This window comes from Ambystoma mexicanum, chromosome 2p (genome assembly GCF_040938575.1).
Source record: "Ambystoma mexicanum isolate Mex_15411 chromosome 2p, UKY_AmexF1_1, whole genome shotgun sequence".
NCBI classification, from domain to species: Eukaryota; Metazoa; Chordata; class Amphibia; order Caudata; family Ambystomatidae; genus Ambystoma; species Ambystoma mexicanum.
Window position 1 is genome coordinate 716,822,595 of NC_090923.1, and position 22,192 is coordinate 716,844,786.

The following is a 22,192-nucleotide window of genomic DNA, read 5'->3' on the forward strand; positions in this document are numbered from 1 at the left end:
GAAGGGAAAGGGCCGTCAGGTGTGTGCTATTCTAGTGAATTGCCTGACTTTCCCTGACCCTTGTATTAGGACATGTCAGGTAAACTGCTCCGGTGTTAGTTCGTTCTCTTGCGTGTTGTGCAAAGGTGTTCATGTTGGTGTCGGAAAAGGGGGGGGGCAGTATTTTTCAATGTCCTATGTGGCGGGATGGGGAAAAGGTGTTGAAAGAAGGGTGGATACCGCGTCTCGCCCTCCGGTCTCCCACTCCCTGAGGACACCCCTATCCAGGTGATTCTCCCTCATTGGTACACTCCCAGGAACTGATCCAGTAGCGATGGCCGTGTCCTGGCCACCTGGATGAGAGATCCCCCAGGGACTAGCTATGGACACCTTCAGGTTTCCTCACACCTGTTTTGCGAAGAACAGATAATGTTTAGTCGGCTCCCTACAGTAATCCTATCAATGAAGGGTAAGGTACGGTACTTAATGCATTTGGCACAACCCACACATTAGCTGGCTGGCCCATAACTCCAACACTTGAATGCACAATATTTCTCATTGAGAATAACGCTAATGGCTACCCATCCTAGGGTGCTACTGGTGCAGCTTGTGGATAGTATATAGTGTGAAATTTCTGCCTGATCCTTAATGCTTTGCATACCATTTCCATACTGGCATTAACAGAATGAACACTATTATCACTCCAAACTGTGTCTGGTGACCCAAATCGGGGTACATATTCCTTAACTAACACCTTTGCAGTGCTCCAAGCAGGATTACCTTTTAATGGGAATGCTTTTACCGATTTGCTGAACTAATGCCTATTTCTTTCCTTGACATGGAAGCAATTCAATGAAGTCCATGTGCAGGGCTTCAAAAGGGATTTTGTCTAAAATGTCTTTTGGTGCACCTTCTCCCTTACTAATATTATGAACAGCACAGACATGACTGTTTCTACAATACGCAATTGCTGCTTGCCTTAATTTCTTTTTTTTTTGTGTGATCCTGGTTGTACTGAGACAACCTTACACAACATTAAATATTGTCAAAACATAAAAACCCTTTAAATTCATTGCATAAACTTTAAAAAAATGATCAACACATATTATAACAAATTATCTAAAAACATATAGCCTAATCTCAATTACTGTAGTATTACATCAAGTTTATCAAGTTTGCTTCTTGTAAAATTTTGAGAACTGCGATCGTAGCTAGGATTTCCTCATCAATAGAGAGATCCTGTTAAAAAATAGTTTGACATCTAAAACTGCAGAATTATACATACAACGACCTAAGTATTAAACTCTTGTCAACGCTGTACAATATGATATAATGTGCTTCCTATTTTGGATTGCTGTTCTATTGTTACATAAAGTGCATCTTGCATCCGGTTCTTTGTCGTGCCCTCTGGCTTGGCAAATCTCTCTAGTCGGGAGAAGTTTGAGGTGATAGCGTAATTTGACCGCCCAGTACGAGTTTGGGAACTTCATTAAGTAGTTTGGTAATCTCCCCAGACTCTTATCCAAAGCAGACAAACTATGCCTCATTGTTGCTATCCAATCTGACCTTAACATGGCCTTCTTGACTTCATGAGGATTGCTTATGAGGTCCTCGGTAGTTAAATCCAAGGTGGTTAGTATTGCTTCGACTCTTAGCCTTAGCAGCAACTTTATAGCTCCCAGATTTCAAGATGTGTGCCAAGTCAACATACACAGAATCCTGCAAGGGCACCAGACACTGTCTGTGTGATGCTACTATTCTTGGCTCCACCAATCGGCTCAGTGAGGTTAACCCCAGCTCATACCTTAGTGAAATCATGGGTACACAATCTGGAAAACCCAGTGCTTGGTTTCATGGTAGGGACTCAATCTTAACAAAGGGAAGTGAACACATTTGTCAAGCTCTATTCCATATAAAGGACCAGGTATCACCTTCATTTTATAAAAGAGAATTTACAATATTTGTATTTGATTCTTGTCATCTCAGCTCCTGCTTGGATAGCTTTCGTCAAGAGCTTCATCAACCTCTGACAGTTATCTTCTAAACTTAGAGTAAATCCCAAATAGGTCCTGGATATGGAAGGCGTTCATTCATAGTCGCCCAAATACCATTTAAATCCCAGTCTCTTTTTCTTACTATGGGTAAATCTCATGATCTTTGTTTTTTTATTATTAATGCATAGATCATTCAACCGAGCATACTCCAAAATAGCATCCAATTATTTCTGCAGGTCAGTTTGAGTCCTATCCATTAATACAACATCATGCGCATATGCTAAATATGGTATTGTCGGGTTGAAAGTTTTTGGTGGAGCAAATGGGAAACTCGTTAAGAAGGGATACAAATCGGATAAATACAAATTTAAATGGAAAGGATGCCAGCACACAGCCCTGACAAAGGCCCCTATAAGCCAATAAAGCCTTTGTAGTTTCTCCCATCCTATTCAACCTCACTCGTAGGGTAGTCTGATCATGAAGATGGATCAATATCATTGGTAAATGATCTGGGATTTTCCACTCATTTTAGCTTCCACCACAATATATTTTGATTGACATAGTCAAATGCTTGTGTAAAATTGATTGCAGCAAAATATAGTGGCAGGCTTCCCAAGGTAAGAGCCTCTTCTGTCAGCCAACCTACCACTAAGCCATTCTAATCGGTGCCTATCCCGAAACGGAAGCCTGTTTGATATTTCTGCAGACGGCCAGAGTCAGCTGCCCATTGTTTCAGATTTTTTTTTTTTAAGACCAACCCCGCAAATATCTTCCAATAACTATCAATGAGCAAAATTGGGTGATAATTAGCACGGCTTGATCTATCACCCCGCTTATAGATCGGTATGATAGTTGCGGAAAGCCATGAAGGTGGTGTCTTACTAACTGATAGTACAGATTCAAACAGATTGAATAAGATATTAGCCCACATCTCCGGGGGCCAGTTTGAAAAGAGCATTTGATAAGCCATTTGGTCCTGCTGCTCTACAATTGGAGGCCTTCTTAAACAAGATTTCCATATCGTCCACTGTCGTAGAATTTCCACTCATGATCCTTCTTAACACTTTTTACATTAGTCTCTAGTTGCTTGTATACTTCTTCAAAATGATTAATCCATTCGCTTTCAGCAATCTGGATAGACTGCAGGCAACACTGTTTTTTCCATTGAGTTGCCTTCATTTAGTGTTACTCCATACTGTGGTTAGCAGACTAAACATACCATCTGCTCCTACATGAGATGGACCATGGGCATGAGACAACATTAATTTATTACGTAACTTAAATTTATGTTCATTCCGTGAATCCTCCCAACGCTCATCTATATATAACCCATGCAGTTTCCAATCCTCTAGCTCTTGCTCAGTGGCCTCAGCCTGAATGTTTCGCACTGTCTCAAAGGTATTATCAAATACAAAATTATCTGTCTGCATCATGTGTGTAATATACACAAGTGATATAGGGGACTGTGCCTTTGCAGTTTGGTCAGCAAAAGCATTAACTCTCCCTATATCATTTACAATGGCCTTATGGGCGTTACATTTAATGACGGCTAATTTCTTTGGCAGGGGCAGTGCATATAATACATTTGAAATTAAGGTACCATGCTGTATCTTTGGTCCCATTTGAAGTAAAAAAAATCCTTGCTCAGCCCATAAGCAACCGTTGTGAGCCACTCCAAATGTATACTGACTATCAGTGAAGATATTAACTAGAAGACAGTAGCTTAACTCGTAAACTCTGGTAAGGGCAATAATTTCAGCTGCCTAGACAAACTGCTGAGATATTCTACAAGCCTCAACAATGGCTTTCAATGTTGTAATAGCATATGCTGCTATGGTAGTAACATTTGGTAATTTAAAACATGAACCATCTGTATACAATGTTCCAACAGGTTTTTCAATTGTAGCATCAAGTTTACCCGTCCCTTCTTTTCTTCAACTGTTAGTAATATACAATCATGCTTTACTTTTGATTCTTCCGATGGGAGGGGTAGCAATGTGGCAGGTTTTAGAGTGTTAAATCCTTGTATGACAATATTTGGAGCCAATAAGGTCAGCTCATATCTAGTCAATTTGGCATTTGTCAGGTGCTGTGTTTTAATTCTATTCAATAAAATATCAATTGCATGTGGCACAGACAATGTAACTTGGTGTCCCAATATTATGGCATTGGCTTGTTTTGTAGACATGGCTGCAGCCGCCACACCCCTTAAACAATTTTGAAGTTCTTTTGCCACTGGGTACAGTGTGGAAGAAAAATATGTACACTGTGTTTTTACACACTTTTTGTTGAGTTAGTGCAGATAACGCACAGCCTTGCACAAACATAAAAGTTTTAGTATAAACTGGGGTGCCCAACGCAGGGGAGTTGCACAATGAAGATTTTAGAACATCAAAACTCTTGCTGAGCAGCAGTCCATGGTAAAGGAACCGGGGTGCTGCTCAGTGTTAGTTCAAAGTGAAACATTGGGAATCCATTGCATACAAAATGAAATCCTCCCCAAATAACCTCTGACATCTTTCTGTGTGATGGGAACAGATATTTTCATTAGAGGCTTTATGCACTGTGGGTGTAGTCTACGCCCTCATTTTGACAACAAATGTCCTAAATGGGTGATCTGAGTTTTTCCAAACAGCAATTTCTTTGACACTTTGTCCCAGTGGCGCTAAAAACAGTAATAACTGTACAGTGCAATCCATGCATAGCTCTAGGGTATCTACAGCTATCAACGCATCATCAACATATTGAAGCAGTGTAGTATTTGTACTTGGTGTGAACGTGTCTAGCTGTGCTTTCAGTGATTGGCTGTAAATACTTGGGCTTTCAGTGTAACCTTGGGGGGGCCCTACGGAAGGTGTAGGACCGCCCCTCCACATTAAAGGCAAATAAATACTGACTGTCTTCATGGATCGGAATGCTAAACAAAGCATTTTGAAGGTCTATAATTGTGAAATACTGAGCTGAAGGTGGTATCCTGGTAAACCAGGGGTTGTCTGGTGCCACTGGTTACTATGGTTCTACAATTTTATTTATTGCTCGGAGATCAATTAGTCTCCATTGTGCTGGAACACAGGGCTTCCCATCAATTCATTTTTTATACAGGAAGAATTGGGCTATTGCAGGGACTCCCCACAATTTCTTTTAAAATCCCTTTAACTAGAAAATCCTGTAATACAGCCTTGATTCCTTCCAGCCCCCTCCTTGGGTATTTTATACTGCGGAATTTGCTGTAATATGGCAGCGTACTTGGCTCTTATTTTCACTGTATCAACTGCCATACATCCTACGTCATTCTATCACACAACCCACATCACAGGGTCAATTCCCTTAAGTTTAGGTTGCAGTTCATTAGTAACAGTGACAAAACATTTTTGAAAAGGACTCTGCATTACATGTTAGGTATACTCCATCAGGCGAACAATAGATGTTAGCATGCAAAAGTTTTAACAAATCCATTCCTAACAGATTTAAAGTACATTCATCATTGACAACAAGCTGTGCCATGAAAGATATAGGACCTATGCTAAACTGTAGAGGGTCAGATATCGGACTTTGGACCAGGTTATTCGAGAATCCCACTGATCTGTTTACTTTCCCAGCAAGGGGAATATGGGGCACTCATTTGTGGAAAATTGATGTATTAGATGCACCTGTATCAACGAGGAAAGTTGCCTGTTTGCCTTGCAGTGTAGCTTTTACAAAGGGCCCTTTTTAATCTACAGAAATACTTATGTGCCCTCTTTCCTCTCCAGGGCAGCTCCAGGCTGTGTAATTCATGGTACTTTAATCCTCATCATAATAATTCCTAGCAGAATACTGCTGACCTTATCTAGTGTCAAAATAATGATGCTGTTGCTAATTATTCTCTTCTGATGTCCCAGTATTTGTTACTATAGTGTTCCAAGCCTCAATTCTTAAATTCCCCTCGTCATTCCTCACCCAGCGCAAAAGACACTCCTGTATCCAGTGATTTCCTTTCTGCCTTACAGAAATGCCACCCAGTGTCCATCATACCTGCTCTTATATTTGGCAGGGCAATACCACTTCTTCCTCCTCTATACATAATTTTTCCCCTTTGTATGCGCATATTACCTTTGCCCCTTTCTGGAAAAGCCTGTTGCATTAGTACACTTGCTTTTAATTCCTTCATTTTCGGTTCTTTCTCGCCTTTATCTCTAGCATGGCGATTTACATAATATCCAGCCATAGTCCAAATCTGAGTTGGCCATGTAGACACATAGGTTTGTATATAATTTTTTTAATAAGGCAACAATCCTTCTACACAATGTGAACAAAAGGCTTTCTGTCCCTCTGGCATAGCCATGTCCATTCTGTTAAATGAAGTAAAAGCTTCTTCCTTTCATGCAAAATATTTTTCAACTGACTCCCCTTCTTCCTGTCTGCAAGCAGTCGGGTTATCCCAATTCATTTGCTTGCGGGAACCACTTGCTGGATATGTGTTATCAATGGCGCTGGAAGAGCTATTATTTGTTTTTCCAATTTCTCAGTCTGCGCCCCTTTTCCCTAATGCCTCTATCGCCTCTTCCCACTTTGACAAGATCTAAACTGTCCTGGATTCTGCATTGGTGCCATATATCTGCTGGTAGAATGCATGAAAACAACTGATCTATATCTCCCAATGTGAGCAGACCTGTTTTAAGTACCCAGTCTGTCTTGGTGTACCACTGTTCTGGATTCTGTCTAATATCTGGATAATCTTTAGTAAAGGACAGTAATTCCATACTGTTCCAAGGGGCATGAACCTGGTGTGTCGGATTATCAGTGTCAAACCCAGGCACTCCCCTCATCGGGAAGACTTGAGTTACCATAGACTTTGAGGCATTTATGATCCAAAATAACATTGTTGACACTATTGCAGGACAGAACTTTGCATCAAGTTTATACTTCATGACTGCTCGGTCTATGTCCTCATAATCCTCTGGCAGGGGGTCCCTACCGTTTATTCCCACATTTGTTTGCACAGCCTCTGTACTATTGCAAATGCAAGCGTAGCTCGTTCCTGGAGCACATATACTTTAGCTTGCGCCACTCCTTCTACCCCATTTTTAATCCATGCCACTGCTACCTTTTCTGCAATTTCCATGTCATGGGATGTAATCCTGCAAGCACGAGGTGGCGAAGAGACCACCTTGTCACTAGGTACTTGATGGGGCGGTGGGGGGAGGTCTTTTAACCATTAAACATTCTAACAATGGCTCTGTCTCCGCCTTTAAAGTCACTTTTGATTCGGGTGCCAGGGATGAGGGGTAAGCCTTGGCTACATACACAACCTTTATCCTCATTGTATCTTCACGATCTCCTTCATCCCAATCTCTTCATCTTTTCTGATCATATGCGCGCACTTTCTCTTTTTTCAGTTTCTGGCTTACGTTTCTTAATCTGTGCTTCTCTCATAGTTTGTCTTGAAAATGCTACCCATTGCTGTTATTTCCCATTAGAGGGGTCTAAAGGCCTGATCACCCTTAGTCGCTAGTACTTCCCTTAGATATCCTATCTTTCCCAGGTCAAAAGATCCATGCACTGGGAATTGCAGATCAGGGTTGTCGGCAGTGTATTCATGCCATTTATTTCAGAAACATCACTACGCCCAAGCCTCTTTTAATCATTAATTCCCAGCCTGGGGTAGAAGCATGTTTTTCCAACTCCTGTTGGCTCTTTTTTTTAATACCATTTTTTTTAATCTACTTACTTTGTGATCAGACAGTTGTGTTGATAATGTCCCACTTAAATGCAGTGTCTCCACAATCAATGCAATCTACAAGCTCATTTCATGATTCATCCATGCCATGGTTTCTAACTTTTTATACACCAAGTGTTACTCCTACGTCCCGTCCCCTTTCCTCCATACTTGTGGGACATCTCTCCGTCCTGTGGGACGGGACCGGAGCACTTTGTAAAAAGCATCCAAATTTTTCCAAAAATGTGTCCTTCCTCTCTTTCCTGCGCGGGGCCCGGCACGCGGTTGTAACCCCGCCCACCTTGGCTCCGCCCCGCGCATCGCCCCTCAGTCCTTTTCTCCGCTCGATCGGGGCCGGACGCACTTGCATCTCTGAAGATTTTCTTCCCTGCTTTCCTCTCTGGCTCTCGCTAGCGTTCGTCTTCTAGTCTGTCTATGTCTTTTAAATTAGACTTTCCAGACTGCTCTTCGTGTCATCGTCGCTTAGCGAGGGCGGATCCCCATCCTCTTTGTTTAGAGTGTTTGGGTCCGGAACACCGCTGGGACTCCTGTTTTTACTGTGACTCCCTTTCGGTCCGGGCTCTTCAATGTCGGTTGGAACGGTGGGAGGAGGTGTTCCGACGCGCACCTCCATCTCATTTTCAGGCGTTCATCGACGAGAAGAAGAAACGCCCGGTAAGTTCTTTAGTATTCAGAGCACCCCAGCCGGGGGGATACCTTCCCGGGTTCCTCTCGAGCCGGGAGGGGCGTTGATCGCTCTGTCACCCGGGTTCGCCCTGAGGTGCCTGTTGGGCCTAATAATTCTACCGGAGTTTTCTCCGAGGGTCTCTGTAAGGGGTCTGTGTACACCGGAGTAACTTCCGAGACCCCTCCTGTGGGGGCTGTGTGTAGACCAAGTACTGCTGAGTCACAGGGTACCGGAGCTTGCTCTGAGGCCTCTCTTTCGGCTCCCCTTAAAAACAAGACCGGGGTGGGCCCCGAGGCCTTGGCTGGGCTTGTGTTTACCGAACGGATGTTCGAGGCCCGTGCCGATAAGGCTATTACCGGGCTTATGCCCGAGGTCCCTCGTACAGGGGCTAAGGCTACCAGCCATTCTGAGGGGCCGGGCAGGGCTCTGTCGGTGAAAGCGGTTTCTCACCATTCCCGCTCGTGTGGTGATACCAGATCTGTTGAGGGGGCAAAGAAGCAAGGTTCTTCTTTTACCGGCAGTGCCGAGGTCCTTCCTTCGAAGGCTCAGTTGGCGGTTGGTATGTCGCAGAAACATTCCAGGCCTCATAGTACCAGCTCGGCCGAGGTTCCTTATGTTAAGGCTAAAATTAAGACCCCTGATCCATCGACGGGGACCCCTGCCTCACCTCCTCACGTGCCGCAGTTCCCCTCAGATGAAGACAAAATGGCGGCCGTTCCCGCCACGATCACGGCGGCCATTTTAGGTACTACCCCTACAACTACGCCATCGGCCTCTGGTGTAGGGTTCGGTCCCTTGGGTGAACATAATGTCACTTGTGCGTATCCTTACCGGCCCGTTTATGATTGGAACGCCCGGATGCCTCTTCCGCAAAATGTTTCATTGCCTGCAGGGGCGGCCCCTTTGATTTATGTGGATACGTCGGCGGAGGGCCCGGCGTGGCACCCTTCTCCGTTACATCCCTGGATTTGTCCACCTCATGAGAGGCCTCCTCAGGTTCCGAAGCAATCTCCTGAGGATGCTTTTTTTCAGTAAATTTCAAGCGCTTAGGCGCACCGACCCTATGAGGGAGTATTTCAAAGGGCTTTTTAAGGAAATTTGTCCACCAGCGCCTTCGGCTCCACCCGTTCCTCTGGTGGTTCCGCTGATGCCTCCTTTGCCCGTGGTACCTGCCCCTGCTCTTCCGCCTTTGCCACTGTTGTCCCCAGTGGACAAGGCAGTGCCTGACCCGGTTCAGCAGGATCCTGACCTGGTTCAGCAGGATCCTGACCTGTCAGATGACCCTCAAGGCGAGCAGGACAACGAGGACCTTCCCCGCTCTGTTAGAGCTTTTCATGACCGGGTATTGGACATGATGAATTTCTTAGATGTCCCGGTTCCCGAGGCACCTGCTCCACAGGAGGGCGTGCTTTCTGGGGCGTTCACCCTGTCTCCTTTGGAGCGTACCAGCCTTTTCCTGCAGAAGGATGTTTTGGCTGAGGTCCGAAGAGTCTGGGAGAAGCCACACTCAGGACTTTTCCTCAATAAAAAGATTGACGCGAGGTACAGGCTGCACTCTTTGGAGGAAGTGGCCTTGTCTTGTCCGCCTCCCTCCTCCACAGTGGTGGCTGCGGCCACGTTGCAGTCCAGACCTGCAGCATCCTCTTCCGCGACGGCTACTCAGGTCTTGGGAAAGGAGGACAAGCTCCTGGACTCCCTAGGGAGGAAAATCTTTGCCAATTCGGCCTTGCAGCTCAGGCAGGCCAATGCCGAATTGATTTTGGCAGAAGCCAACATGCGGATGTGGAAAGGTCTGTCGGAGTTTGAGGAGCACATTCCGGTCGAGAAGTTGGAAGATTTCAGAGGTGGCCTTTCCGATGCCAGGGCCTTGGCCCAGGATCTCCTGGAGGCTGCGGCTCATCACATAGACACCTCAGCTCGGGGCATGCTGCTCGGGGTTGATGCCTCGAGGCAAGCGTGGTTGCATGCCACTAAGTTTTCAAAGGAAGTGCAATTTAGACCTTCCATTCGATGGTAAGGAGCTTTTTCATTCTTCTACTGATGTAGAGCTCACCAAAACCAAGGATAGCACTCAGACGGCTAAATCATTGTCTGTTCTGGTTAGAGCTCCTTTCAAACCTCAGAGACCGTTATCGCAGAGTCGACCGTCTTCTGGTTTCAGGGGCTTCGTCGACCGCAAATCGTGCAGAGTGGATACTCCTGCGGGAAATAACCGCCGTAGACAACAGCGTATGTGGTATTTCTCCCGCTCCTCAGCCTCCTCATCAGGTTCAGGTGGCACCGCCATCGATAAACTTGCCAAATGAGGTTTTTCCGTGCTCGCACGGACCCCGGTGGGAGGACGAATCGCGTCTCATTGGGAGGCGTGGCAGACCATCACAGAAGACAGATGGGTCTTGTCGGTCGCTTGGGCGGGCTTCCGCTTACCTTTACCCCCTACCCCACCCCTCAACCCTCCTTTTCAGCTGTCAAGCTCACCCTCCCTCGAGGCCGAGGTTCAGAAACTTCTGCTCCTCAGAGCTGTGGAACCCGTTCCCCTTGGGGAGCGAGGGGAGGGCTTCTACTCCCGGCTGTTTACGGTGCCCAAACCCAACCAGGCTAGCCTGCGCACCATCCTAGACCTTTCCCAGTTCAATCTTTCCTTACCCCAAGAGAAATTCAAGATGATCACGCCCGGCCAGATTCGCTCCTCGTTGCAGGCGGGCGATTAGCTCAGCGTGGTGGACCTTCAGGATGCGTACATGCATATCCTGATTTGGGCTCCACACAGGAGGTACCTCCGTTTCTTTTTGGGAGAGGAGCACTTCCAGTTTCGGGTGCTTCCTTTTGGCCTCAGCTCGGCGCCGCGTGTCTTCACGAAGATGATGTCGGTGATTGCGGCCTATCTTCGTCTTCAGGGTATCCATGTGTATCCTTATTTGGACGATTGGCTTCTACGCAGCCCTTGTCCGCTGGTGGCAGCGGGCAACCTCCAGTCTCTCCTTCAGCTCCTGTTCCATCTTGGGCTGTCGGTGAACTGGTGGAAATCCTCCATGACGGTCTCTCAGGACCTGATTTTTCTGGGTTTTCGTTGGAACACGATCGACTGCAGAGTATACCTGACTGGGGACAGAATGGCAGATCTGTTGGCTACGTGTCAGATGTTTGCGCAGTCGGAGAGTATGTCGGCCTGGTGGTTCCAGAGGCTTCTGGGCCTCATGGCCTCGTGTGTGCTGGCTCTTCCTCTTGCTCGTCTCAAAATGAGACAGGCAGTGGACCCAGACTCCATGCGGATAATGATTCCGGATTCCATGAGAGTAGACCTGGACTGGTGGTCATCTCTCAGCAATCTGTCTGGGGGCGTGGGTTTCAGGAACCGGTCCCTATGGTGACGATCATGACAGACTCCTCCCTCTTAGGGTGGGGTGTGACGTTAGATCTCCTTCAGGTCTCGGACCTCTGGTCGTCTCAGGACAAACTCCTGCATATAAACCATTTGGAGCTTCTGGCGATTTTCTTGGCGCTCGAGGTGTTCAGACCGGTCATTGTCAACAAAGTGGTCCGCATAAGAACGGACAATGTGGTGTCAATGTATTACATCAACAAGCAGGGGGGAACGAAGTCTACCCCCCTCGTGGATCTGTCCATCCAGATTTGGGAGTGGGCCGTGCTTCATGGTGTCTGGCTGCTTGCAGTGCACATCCCGGGCCAGCTGAATGTCACAGCAGATGCTCTCAGCCGGCGGACAGTGGTCAGCTACGAGTGGGAGTTGAAGGCGGAGGTCCTCTCAGGGATTTTCTCGCGCTGGGGCACACCGCAGGTAGACCTCTTCGCGACGGCGGCGAACAAGAAGCTTCCTCTGTATGCCTTCAGAGGGGGGCTGGGAGGCTCCTCTCTGGGAGATGCTCTAGAGATTCCATGGCACAACATGAGAGCTTACGCCTTCCCGCCTCTGCCTCTAGTTCACCGGGCAATTTGGAAGTTGAAGAACTCGGTGAACTGTTCTCTTCTACTGATAGCCCCGTGGTGGCCGGCCAGGTTTTGGTTCTCAGAACTCCCAACACCTGTCGGTTTATCCGCCGATCAGGTTGCCTGTAACTCCCGATCTTCACCAGGGGGAGCAGCAGCTGTGGCACCCCTCCCCACAATCGCTCAGCTTGGCGGCTTGGTGCCTGAGTGCAGGTCTTCAGAGCATCTGAATTTGTCTGCGGATAACATGCGCATTATCCAGGCAGCCAGAAAACCTTCGACCAGATCTCAGTACAAGAGTAAATGGCTCAGGTTCTGTCATTGTTGTCTAGAGAAGAAGTTGGATCCAAGGGGGCCACGGTTGACGCAGTGTTGTCCTTCGTGTCCTCCCTAGCAGAGTCAGGGGTTCATGTTCTGTCATGCAGGACTTACCTGTCAGCGGTCTCTGCTTATCTCTCTACGGATCAGTGTTCGTACTCTGGCTAACCCAGTGGTAAAGAGGCATTTCGCTGGTTTAACACGCCTTTACCTTCCAGTTCGTAATCCGCACCCGCCATGGGACCTGAATGTTGTCCTGACGGCGCTGTGCCATAAACCCTTTGAGCCGATGGCTACTGTGGACCTCAAGTACTTGTCTTGGAAAGTGTCCTTTTTGGTCGCCGTCACATCGGCAAGGAGAGTGAGTGAGCTCCAGGCATTGTCGGTTGAGCATCCTTTCTTGGTCTTTCACAAGGACAAGGTAGTCCTTCGAACTAATCCGGCTTTTCTGCCGAAGGTGGTGACCGAATTCCATTTGAATCAATCGATCTCCCTACCGGTCTTTTTTCCCGAACCCCGCCTCTGAGGCGGAGAGGGTTCTACACTGTCTTGATGTCCGAAGAGCTCTTAAGTTCTACCTGGATAGGACTTCCGAGCTTAGTTCTTAACTTTTTGTGACTTTCGGCAACCCTCAAGGCAAACAGGCGTCTAAGGCAACTATTTCTAGGTGGATTGCCGCCTGTATCACGGAGTCTTTCACTGTCCAAAAGCTGAAACCTCCTAAAGGTATTCATGCACACCTGGTGCGGGGCAAGGCAGCTGCGGTTGCTTTTCAGAAGTATGTTCCCTGGGAGTCCATCGCTAGGGCAGCTACTTGGGCCTCTCCATCTGCTTTCTGTAAGCATTACTGCCTCGATATGAGTTCTAGAGCTGATGCTCAGTTTGGTCAGGCTGTGCTGAAGAACCTTTTTCAGTAAGGGGTATTTCCATCCACCCGTAGTTCCTGTAAGGAGTGCTTGGGAATCTCCCACAAGTATGGAGGAAAGGGGACGGGACGTAGGAGTATTACCAGGTTACTCACCGTAGTGACCACCTTACTCCTAGTCCATAGTCCCCTTTCCTCCATACGCCCGCCTGCCGTCCCCTCTAATAAGGTTCCTCTGTATTGGATTGGTAATGGGTCTCTGACCTGGCAAAGAAAAGGACTGAGGGACGATGCGCGGGGTGGAGCCAAGGTGGGCAGGGTTACGGATGTGTGCCGGGCCCCGCGCAGGAAAGGGAGGAAGGACAAATTTTTGGAAAAATGTTGATGCTTTTTACAAAGTGCTCCGGTCCCGTCCCGCAGGACGGAGAGATGTCCCACAAGTATGGAGGAAAGGGGACTATGGACTAGGAGTAAGGTGGTCACTACGGTAAGTAACCTGGTCAATTTCTCTTATAATTCATTACCAGTACGCTTCTCATAGATGCATTAAATTACATATCCAAGTGTGTATCTCTATGGCTCAATAACCATATGCTTTCACCGGGAACACATCACTACATATTGAAGTGTATTGCTCTATAGTTCATTTAACAGTATGTTCCCTATAGGAAAGACATTTCATCTTACAATATTGGGAACGGTCTCACCCTTTTTCTGCAGTCTTCAGTTAGTGCTTTACCAGGAGTATAGAGTATAAATACTCTTTTCACACAGACTGGGGATCCTCATTTACGGAGATCACCGTGTCGAACACATCAGCTGGTGAGAGAAACTGTGGCTGTTTGGAAAACTTCATGTCCCGATAACAGCAGTGCGCTCCACGCCCGACTCCCGCCTTTGCCTGCTTTCCGACAGTGGCAGCTTAGTCCAACCAGATATTTCTGGAATCTGGTGGTGCCAAATCTTTAGATGAAAAATAATACTACTACTATTTTCCTTTGAGTCTAGCTAATAATTTGAAGACACCCTGAAGCAGCAGGGCAGATAAAACAAAGACAAATCGCTGTGACACAGCAAGGACATTCTGTGTTTTTGCAGGCTCAGACTGCTTTAAAAAAAAAAAAAAAAATCACAATTAACTGTTTTTTTGCGAATTTATGTTGGCCAACCCTACAATTTTAATACATATTGCTAACACTTCAGGCTGGTCAGATAGCACAGCAAATTGAATGCTCGCCCCTGACATCTGTGTGCAGCCTGCTGTGGCAGGTTCGAATCCTGGCAAGGTCAACTAAATCCTTCATCCTTCCGAGTTCAATATATTGAGTACCACTCTGTGGGATGATAATGTCATCGGTTTATTTCAGCGCTCAGAGACTTCCTCCGTGGACCCCTCGCTGGTTACACCTCCTGTCTCTCCACTGCCCCCTCAGTATGTGACAGGCTGAGTACGCAGCAGTCTCCTTCTGGTTGTCCCCTCCAATGCACACAATGGCAGAATGAACAGAGAACAGCTCAAATTGTGGAGACAAACACTAATTGACTTGGCACCAAAAAAGTAAAGGTGTGTGTGATTTGGCAGTTGAAAGTCACCCTCGGTCCCTGATTTGGGGATAAAAGTGGAAAAACTGCAGCTTCTATATTATGACCTGTGTTGCCTCTTGGGGTCACCATATTGCAGTCTTCTAAGCAGGGTTGTAGTGGCTAGTTCGGTCTACAGAACATAATATTTTGGGTACCATGGCTTCATCTGGGGTCTTTGTTAATTTCTTCCAGGCCTGAGGTTTTCAGTTGCAGACCCTATTCTCCAACACGTGCTGACCCTGCGTCATTGCCCCCCCTCTACAATCTGTAACATTTATTAATACTTTTTGTATAGGTACTTTAAGGTCAAGGTTGTAAAACTATTTTATTGCATGTATGTGAATTTAGCATTCGCATAAATATATGCCCCGGAGAAAACTTAGGCACCAGATCTTGGTCTTGTTTGTTAAAGGAAGTACTTGTTTCAAATGTAGGCATTTGTCTTGCTTGTTGGAAGAGAACATTTGTTTCAAATGAGGAAAAATAAAGCCACACGTTTAAAAGAGTAAAGGTCTCTAAAATTTTAAAGCAGCAAGTTGTAAGTGTAGGTGATATTTAGGGATTTCGGCTTGTTCTTATATTATGTATTATGAAAGGCTACAGGGTGTTGGACCCAGCATCTACAGGACATAAAGCGGCCAAGGGCAGAAATGTAGAATTACCTGTTTTTGCTCTTCTTGTAGAGAAATCACTACATCCTGCTTGACTAATTAGATCACAGCTTTACTCTTAAGACCATTTCAATGAGTCTGTTTTGTTTTAGAGAGGCCTTTGAGTTTCTCCAACCTATCTGTTGGACTTTGTAGAACTTCTGAACACTTACGTGACCCTATCGGGTGACACATGCAAAAAGGCTATTTGTTCATCAAAAGTCCCATACCTGTAAATTATCATCTTTTACGCACCTCTATAGAAGGAATACATTTAGGTAAGTATATTGTATGTCTGCTATACCTGCTAAATAAAACTTTTAGGAAGCAACAGGATAGTTTGACTGCTCAATTTTTCTATTACTTGGAGAGTCCAGGTAGTCTAAAACACCCTGTAAACCAAGAATAATTGCCCAAAGAATAACCTCTCCACTAAGTAGTGATTAAACACATGGTCACCTGCTTTAAAGTGCCTCAGGTCTACTCACCTCCTGCATTTCCTTTGCCTAATGATACTAGGGAAGCTTTTAGGAATTCTTGTTTTGACTTATTTGTGTTATAACTGGGTACTGTAGCTTCCCAGGTGGTAGCCCAGGTAGCACACATTTCATAAATAACTACCTCTCCTTGGTTGTAACAGTCAAGTGAGTTTCGCGCACCCTGCACAGTACATCTACCTCTTCAGACAAAGTGGCCTACCAGCCTTCCAGGTGCCTTATGCAAATTTGGACAAGAGGCAACCATTCATTAGACAAACGGAGCAGAAATAATCCAAGAGAAAAGCCCACTATCTACATCATATCGACTCGCGGCCTGAAGGAAATCTTTAAAATCAATAGACCGAACCCCAGAACTTGCAACACTACTCCCATACCCACACGATTTCTTTGACACTTCAACAGCACAGTTCAACAAATCCAGTACCACCTCGACACTGAAGGAGCAACACTGCCCTACACACCTCCATGGAAGAAACTCCTGCAGCACCTCCACACAATCTTTAACTCCTTTCACCTTTTCTCCATTGAGGAACTGCTTTCCTCAAGCCACTCCAGTAACCTGGCAGGCTCCCCAGAAGCTCTGTGCTCCCCACCATCTACAAACTATAATCAAACACCAAGGTATAGCGCAAACTTTCTGATGTCTTCTCAGAACCTTAATCTGTCCCTAATGTTTTCACAACTGCTGTTAAAATCCTTCCTCAAAAAAGAAACATGGCAGACCCAATTGATTGAACCAACTACTGACCAATTTCTATTACCCCTTTTTAATAGGCAAAAGCTTTGTGAATATGTATATACCCGTAACCTTCTCCATGAATCCCACCAGAGTCAGACCAACAAAAGGAACAGAATCAGTGCTTCGTTTGACCAGGAACATGCTAAACTGAAATGAGATGCCTCATACGGGACGTCTAAGCGGCATTTGACACAGCCATCGAATTGTAATGTAGCGGTTTAATGACATTGGAATTAAGGGAATCTCTCTTTGCTGTATCGCATTCTTCCTGACTGGAACAACGAACAAAATTCATGGACCCGATCAGATAGTCTCCTTGAAACCAGACTTTGGGAGTACCGTGAGTCTCAAGCCTCTTGCCCGCTCTATTCAGCATACGCATGACACCCTTCCTGGAGCTCATACTGGTGTAACCTGTTTCAACTATGCAGATGGCACCCACATTTTCTACAGACTCATGAACGAGGCATCAAAGGACGTCGGCACCTCTTGCCCATGGATGGACTCCCATCAACAGACTGAAGCCCAACCCATCCAAAACAGAACTCCAAATAGCTGCAGTACACCTTCAAACTCTGGACCAGTGCCCCAGCTTGGTGTAATGGGACCTTGGCCATTTGCTACCCCTACTGTGAGAAATCTAGTAGTCGCAGTGAACAGCGACCTCCAGCTACAACAGCGCAAAGCCATCATACGGGGCGGCTTCACCCAACTCTGCATCTTATTGCGCATCATGACTTACCTGACCTTCACACTCCATGGCAGCCATCTCCATGGTACTATCAAGACTCAATTATGCTAAGGGCTTCTAGCTTTGGATTACCCGACTACCTACTGGAACGGAATCCAAAGAGTCTGAAACCTGACGGCAAGATTACTATTAGACTGAAAAGAGATGACCACATGTCCACAGCGCTATTTCTAGGTTAAATAGAAAGAGGGGATTTTTAATCTCATTTCCCATTTTCTCCTAGCACATATATTGTGCCCAATTTAAACAGGCACCTTTTGAGTTCAGAAAATGGTGAACTAGGGTATGAGCTATTTTTAGAAAATAAATGTTCACATATCCTGAAGAAGACATACAGATCAGGTCTTGAGGAAATCTATCAGACCCTATTGAGTCGAAACTATTGTTATAGTGGAAGCCCTTTATAAATGAGAGAATCATAAACAGGGACACCTATAGTCGATAATGTTTATAATGTGGACAATTATTAGTGAACACCATGTGTCACCAAATACATTGTAATTGAATAAGTTTATATGAAAACTGAGCTCTTTGAATAATGAACTTTTTTAGAATTGAATGGGATGTATGCAGAATGAGTGAATGTGTTTTTGAATTGGAATTTACATTTGTATACTTTTTACAATTTGAATTTATTATCTATATTTAATCAGAATGAAATAAAACAATGATCATATTTACAGCTCTAGTCTTTATCTCTAGTCTCTTCTAATCCACCTGGCACCACATTTGTTCTGTTCATAATTGTTCTACCTCAAAGTGCCAGTGTATTAGAGGTACCCACCCTTGGGTTTTTTGACAGATCCTTTAGAACACATTTTCTAAATGTGAGCGCATATCTCTTGGGATTTGACTATCTAGGGGGGTAAAAGTTGAGGCTATATGGAGACCCGAATCATCATCCCTTGGGTAGTCCTGGATGGCTATGAAAGAAAATTTGAAGATGGACATTTATAAAAAGTCTCCTTATCTCCATCTCTAACCGAACCAATCTGTGGCATTAGTTGGAACAAAGGTGAGACCCTTTCATAAATTCGATGTGCAGGTGATAGTTCAACACCGGAAAGATTGAAGATGGACATGCATAGATGATAATTTATCGGTAGTGAGTTCTCCTCCGGTAACTTTGGCGTCACCACCCTCCTCCGTTCTGGGATTCTTGTTGGGGTGGGGCCCATATTCCACCTCTTGGGTCAGACCTCTAGGTATGGTTGTTGTAAGTGTTGTTGTAATAGTCCTCTACAGGACAGTAACTGCTAGCATCGGAAAAGGTTACCCTTCTTCGGAAACTAGGCACCATCTCAGCAAATGTACTTGATGCTGATTAGTCACCATTCTCTCTTTACTATTCAATTTGTTGTCTACTTAAATGACGTATGTTTTTCTCTTTTACAGAAGACAGTCCCAAATGTGTTTTGGTTCCAAAAGACGATGTTCAATGGGACTCTCATCTCCCTGAAGTGTAAGAACCTTTGGTATTTTTCTTGTAATACACAGAACCATGTGTGTACACACTCTAGCAACAATCCCTCATAGTGTGGTTCTGCAACCAACACATAAAAAAAAAACATTATTTCACTTTGGCCAACCCAGCGAAACCCGATATTGTTATCAACACTCACTACACAGTTCGATATTGTAGTGTTGTGACTTGCACATACAACATCTGATTATGTTGCAATACTGCGAAACACAAGCCCAGCACAAACCATACCCCTCAGCTATTCCAGTGCTGAAAACCACCTCCCTCCCTAAAATGTCCTAATTTCCAAACTGTAGCACTCTCTGCTTCTATTATACAAACTGGTCAACCCACATTTCAATAACCTCTTAATCCTGACCTCCATACTTTCCCAATTTCGTTTTTGGGGTCTCTAATCTGCATTGAGTTTATCCTAAACAAAACTGTAGCACCCTCTTAATTGTACCCCTTAAATCTTCTTTACTATATTCTTACTAAGTTATTGTTTTTTTACCTTTTCATTGTAGTATCCTGTTTGCCTGCAGTAAACCTCACAGTCTCGTGGTACCTGCGAAGTTTCCGATGTCAGAATGAAATAAAAAACGTAAGTGGGCCAGTTTCTGAATATTGTGGACATGAAGTGCAGGATGATGGCTGTAAACATATTTTAAGAATAGGTTAAATATTAAGCACGTTTAGAGTACAACAGGTATTCAAAGAATCTCTTCCTTAAGTGGGACGTATTTGTTAGCATTCTTTTTGGCACATTTCTTCTGCAGAAGTAGCTTCTGGCATTGCTCAAATGTGAATAGGTTTTAAAATGATAAACGTAATCAAATCTATATTTTTGATGTGGAGAGAAGTCAGCTACTGTTGCTCCACAACATGGCATTGCACCTGTGCTCTACAGAATCTGAGGTTGGATAGTGGACTCTCTCTATCTGGGGACATAAACACGTAAGAGCTGACCTCCTCTGTGGTATTGAGTTTGCAAGGAAACTGACTCAATGCCAGCCAGATTCATCAATGGTAGTCTGCATCTACTCCTGGTACATGGCTGCCCTGATGGACCCAGATATTCGCGGTGGCACTGTGGTGTCATAATTTCACTATCTTCATGCATCCCCTTGCATTCTGGGGGAAGTGTAGAATGGATGACTCCGGCAAGCTTCCATAGCTTTATTGAGGTGGAACATTGTAGTGGGAGCAAACAGGAGCAGGTGCAATATCTGTGATGATAAAGCTGACCCTCCCCCCACCCCCACCCCCATCCTGGGTGACTATTAAAAAAAAGGCCTATGCCATTGCGCTCTTACCCAAATCTAATTTCCATGAACTGATTTGTCAGGATTATGGGGGTTGGGGCAAATGAGTGCCTCTGTGGCTGCAGCCACCATGAACTGGCTAACAAGCCCTGGAGATGCGGGATGATTGGGGCCAGGGCTTCTTGTCTAGGTGTTCTGGCGGCAGCGCTTACCAACAGGAAATTCATTTAAACCTTGTCCGTGCCGGGTGTTGATTGTTGCTTGCGGCACGGGCAAGGAATGAGTGGCAGACTTATCCGCAGTGTGCCGCCGAGACTGAAGGCAGCTTGGGTCACAACCACCCAGACGAAGGTACTGTGCTCTCCCTTAACGACAGCCTACACAGAGTAAACAATCACTCTCAAACCATGCCGCAGTAGGTGGTGTACAGCTCCTAGTTTTCGGAGTTCCTCGCTCTTACTACTGTGCCCGGGGAACTCTTGTGCGGGTTCACAATGTGACAAATCCGGTTATGTCGTCCCTGCTCCCAGGGCAAAGGGAGGGGAAGACCCTTTACATGAGGCCAGGGAGGTGAAGCCACTACCCGATAGTACCTGCCCCCTCCCCCCTCGGGGGTGGTATGCAGTGGGAGTCCCCAGCCCCTCTCCCCTCGGGGGTGGTACGCAGTGGGAGAATCTCATGGGCAGGGATTTCCACTCTGCGGTACAGGGAGGACATCATGGGCAGACACAGTATTCCGAACATTCACAGATCTCTTTCCCACCTCCTTCCTTACTGTTCTCTAATAAAGTATCCTCTCTATGTTTGTAAGATCAGTGATAACCCCATTTCTGTGATGGGGGGGAAAAGAAGTTTTGATTCCATTGAATGCCCTTTGCAAAGTACTGGGACGAGCAGGAGGCGTGGAGGCAGCATGTATCCTCATCAGAATTGGCTTGAACGTTCTAGCTTTTGAATGACCAGTGGGTAAAAGATGAAGGAAGGAAAGACACAGTTGTCAGACCCTGCTTGGAGTCACCGCAGGTGAAGCATCCAGTCCGCAAACCGAGAAGCTGAAGCTGCTGACTGGGACACCCTCGGAGGAACTACGGCATCCCTTTTCCAGGCACGAGAACCCACTGAACCCCGCAGTCTAGCAGAGACGTGCAGCCCAGCTCCAGTGAAGTGCTGCAGTGTCGCGGGAGGCAGCACAGAGACCGAAGCACCAGACAGAGACACATCGGAGGCAGCAGGGTAGACTAAAATCGACAAAGCAGACTGGGAGCTCCTATTGAAGGTACAGGGCTACCCGGGTCCACAGAGTAAATGCAAGAAATCATTTTAAGAGGGTCTGGGACCCAGAACTAAAATATAGGAAAGTTTGGGCTAAGCACTATACTTGTCAGGATAGTGAACTGGGTATAGTAGAAGTCGAACCGAGTGAAAGTGACTGGGTCGGGAACCCGCAGGTGAACACAGAGGAATGCCTCAACTATATCTTCCTTGTGGCTGTACCTGGCAGGAAAGTGTACCAGGTCTGCCTACCAGAGCCACTGGAGAGGCTCACAACAAAGTGCTTGAGAGAGGCCAGGGGAAGGGATACATTCACCCCTGGTTTGTGGAACTGAGACATTGAGCATGAGACAAAGCAGGGGATGGGAGTCATTCCACTAGTGTTGCAGATTACTCATCGGTGCTTCAATGTTGAAGAACCCAGGGGAAAGGGAGGCATTTTCCCCTGGTGTTTTGTTCTACCGCAAAGAATCCCTCAA

General features: G+C 45.8%; 1 protein-coding gene across 3 annotated transcripts in view; it reads left to right on the top strand.

The window, feature by feature from the left end:
• LOC138566710 (transmembrane protein 87A-like) overlaps nucleotides 1–22,192 on the top strand; it is a 1,181,601-nt gene that overhangs the window by 61,827 nt on the left and 1,097,582 nt on the right. For all 3 annotated transcript variants that reach the window (XM_069644306.1, XM_069644305.1, XM_069644304.1), the window contains exons 2-3: nucleotides 19,110–19,176; nucleotides 19,704–19,780. In XM_069644306.1, coding sequence (XP_069500407.1) covers nucleotides 19,110–19,176; nucleotides 19,704–19,780 — 144 coding nt within the window. The remainder of the gene's footprint in view (nucleotides 1–19,109; nucleotides 19,177–19,703; nucleotides 19,781–22,192) is intronic.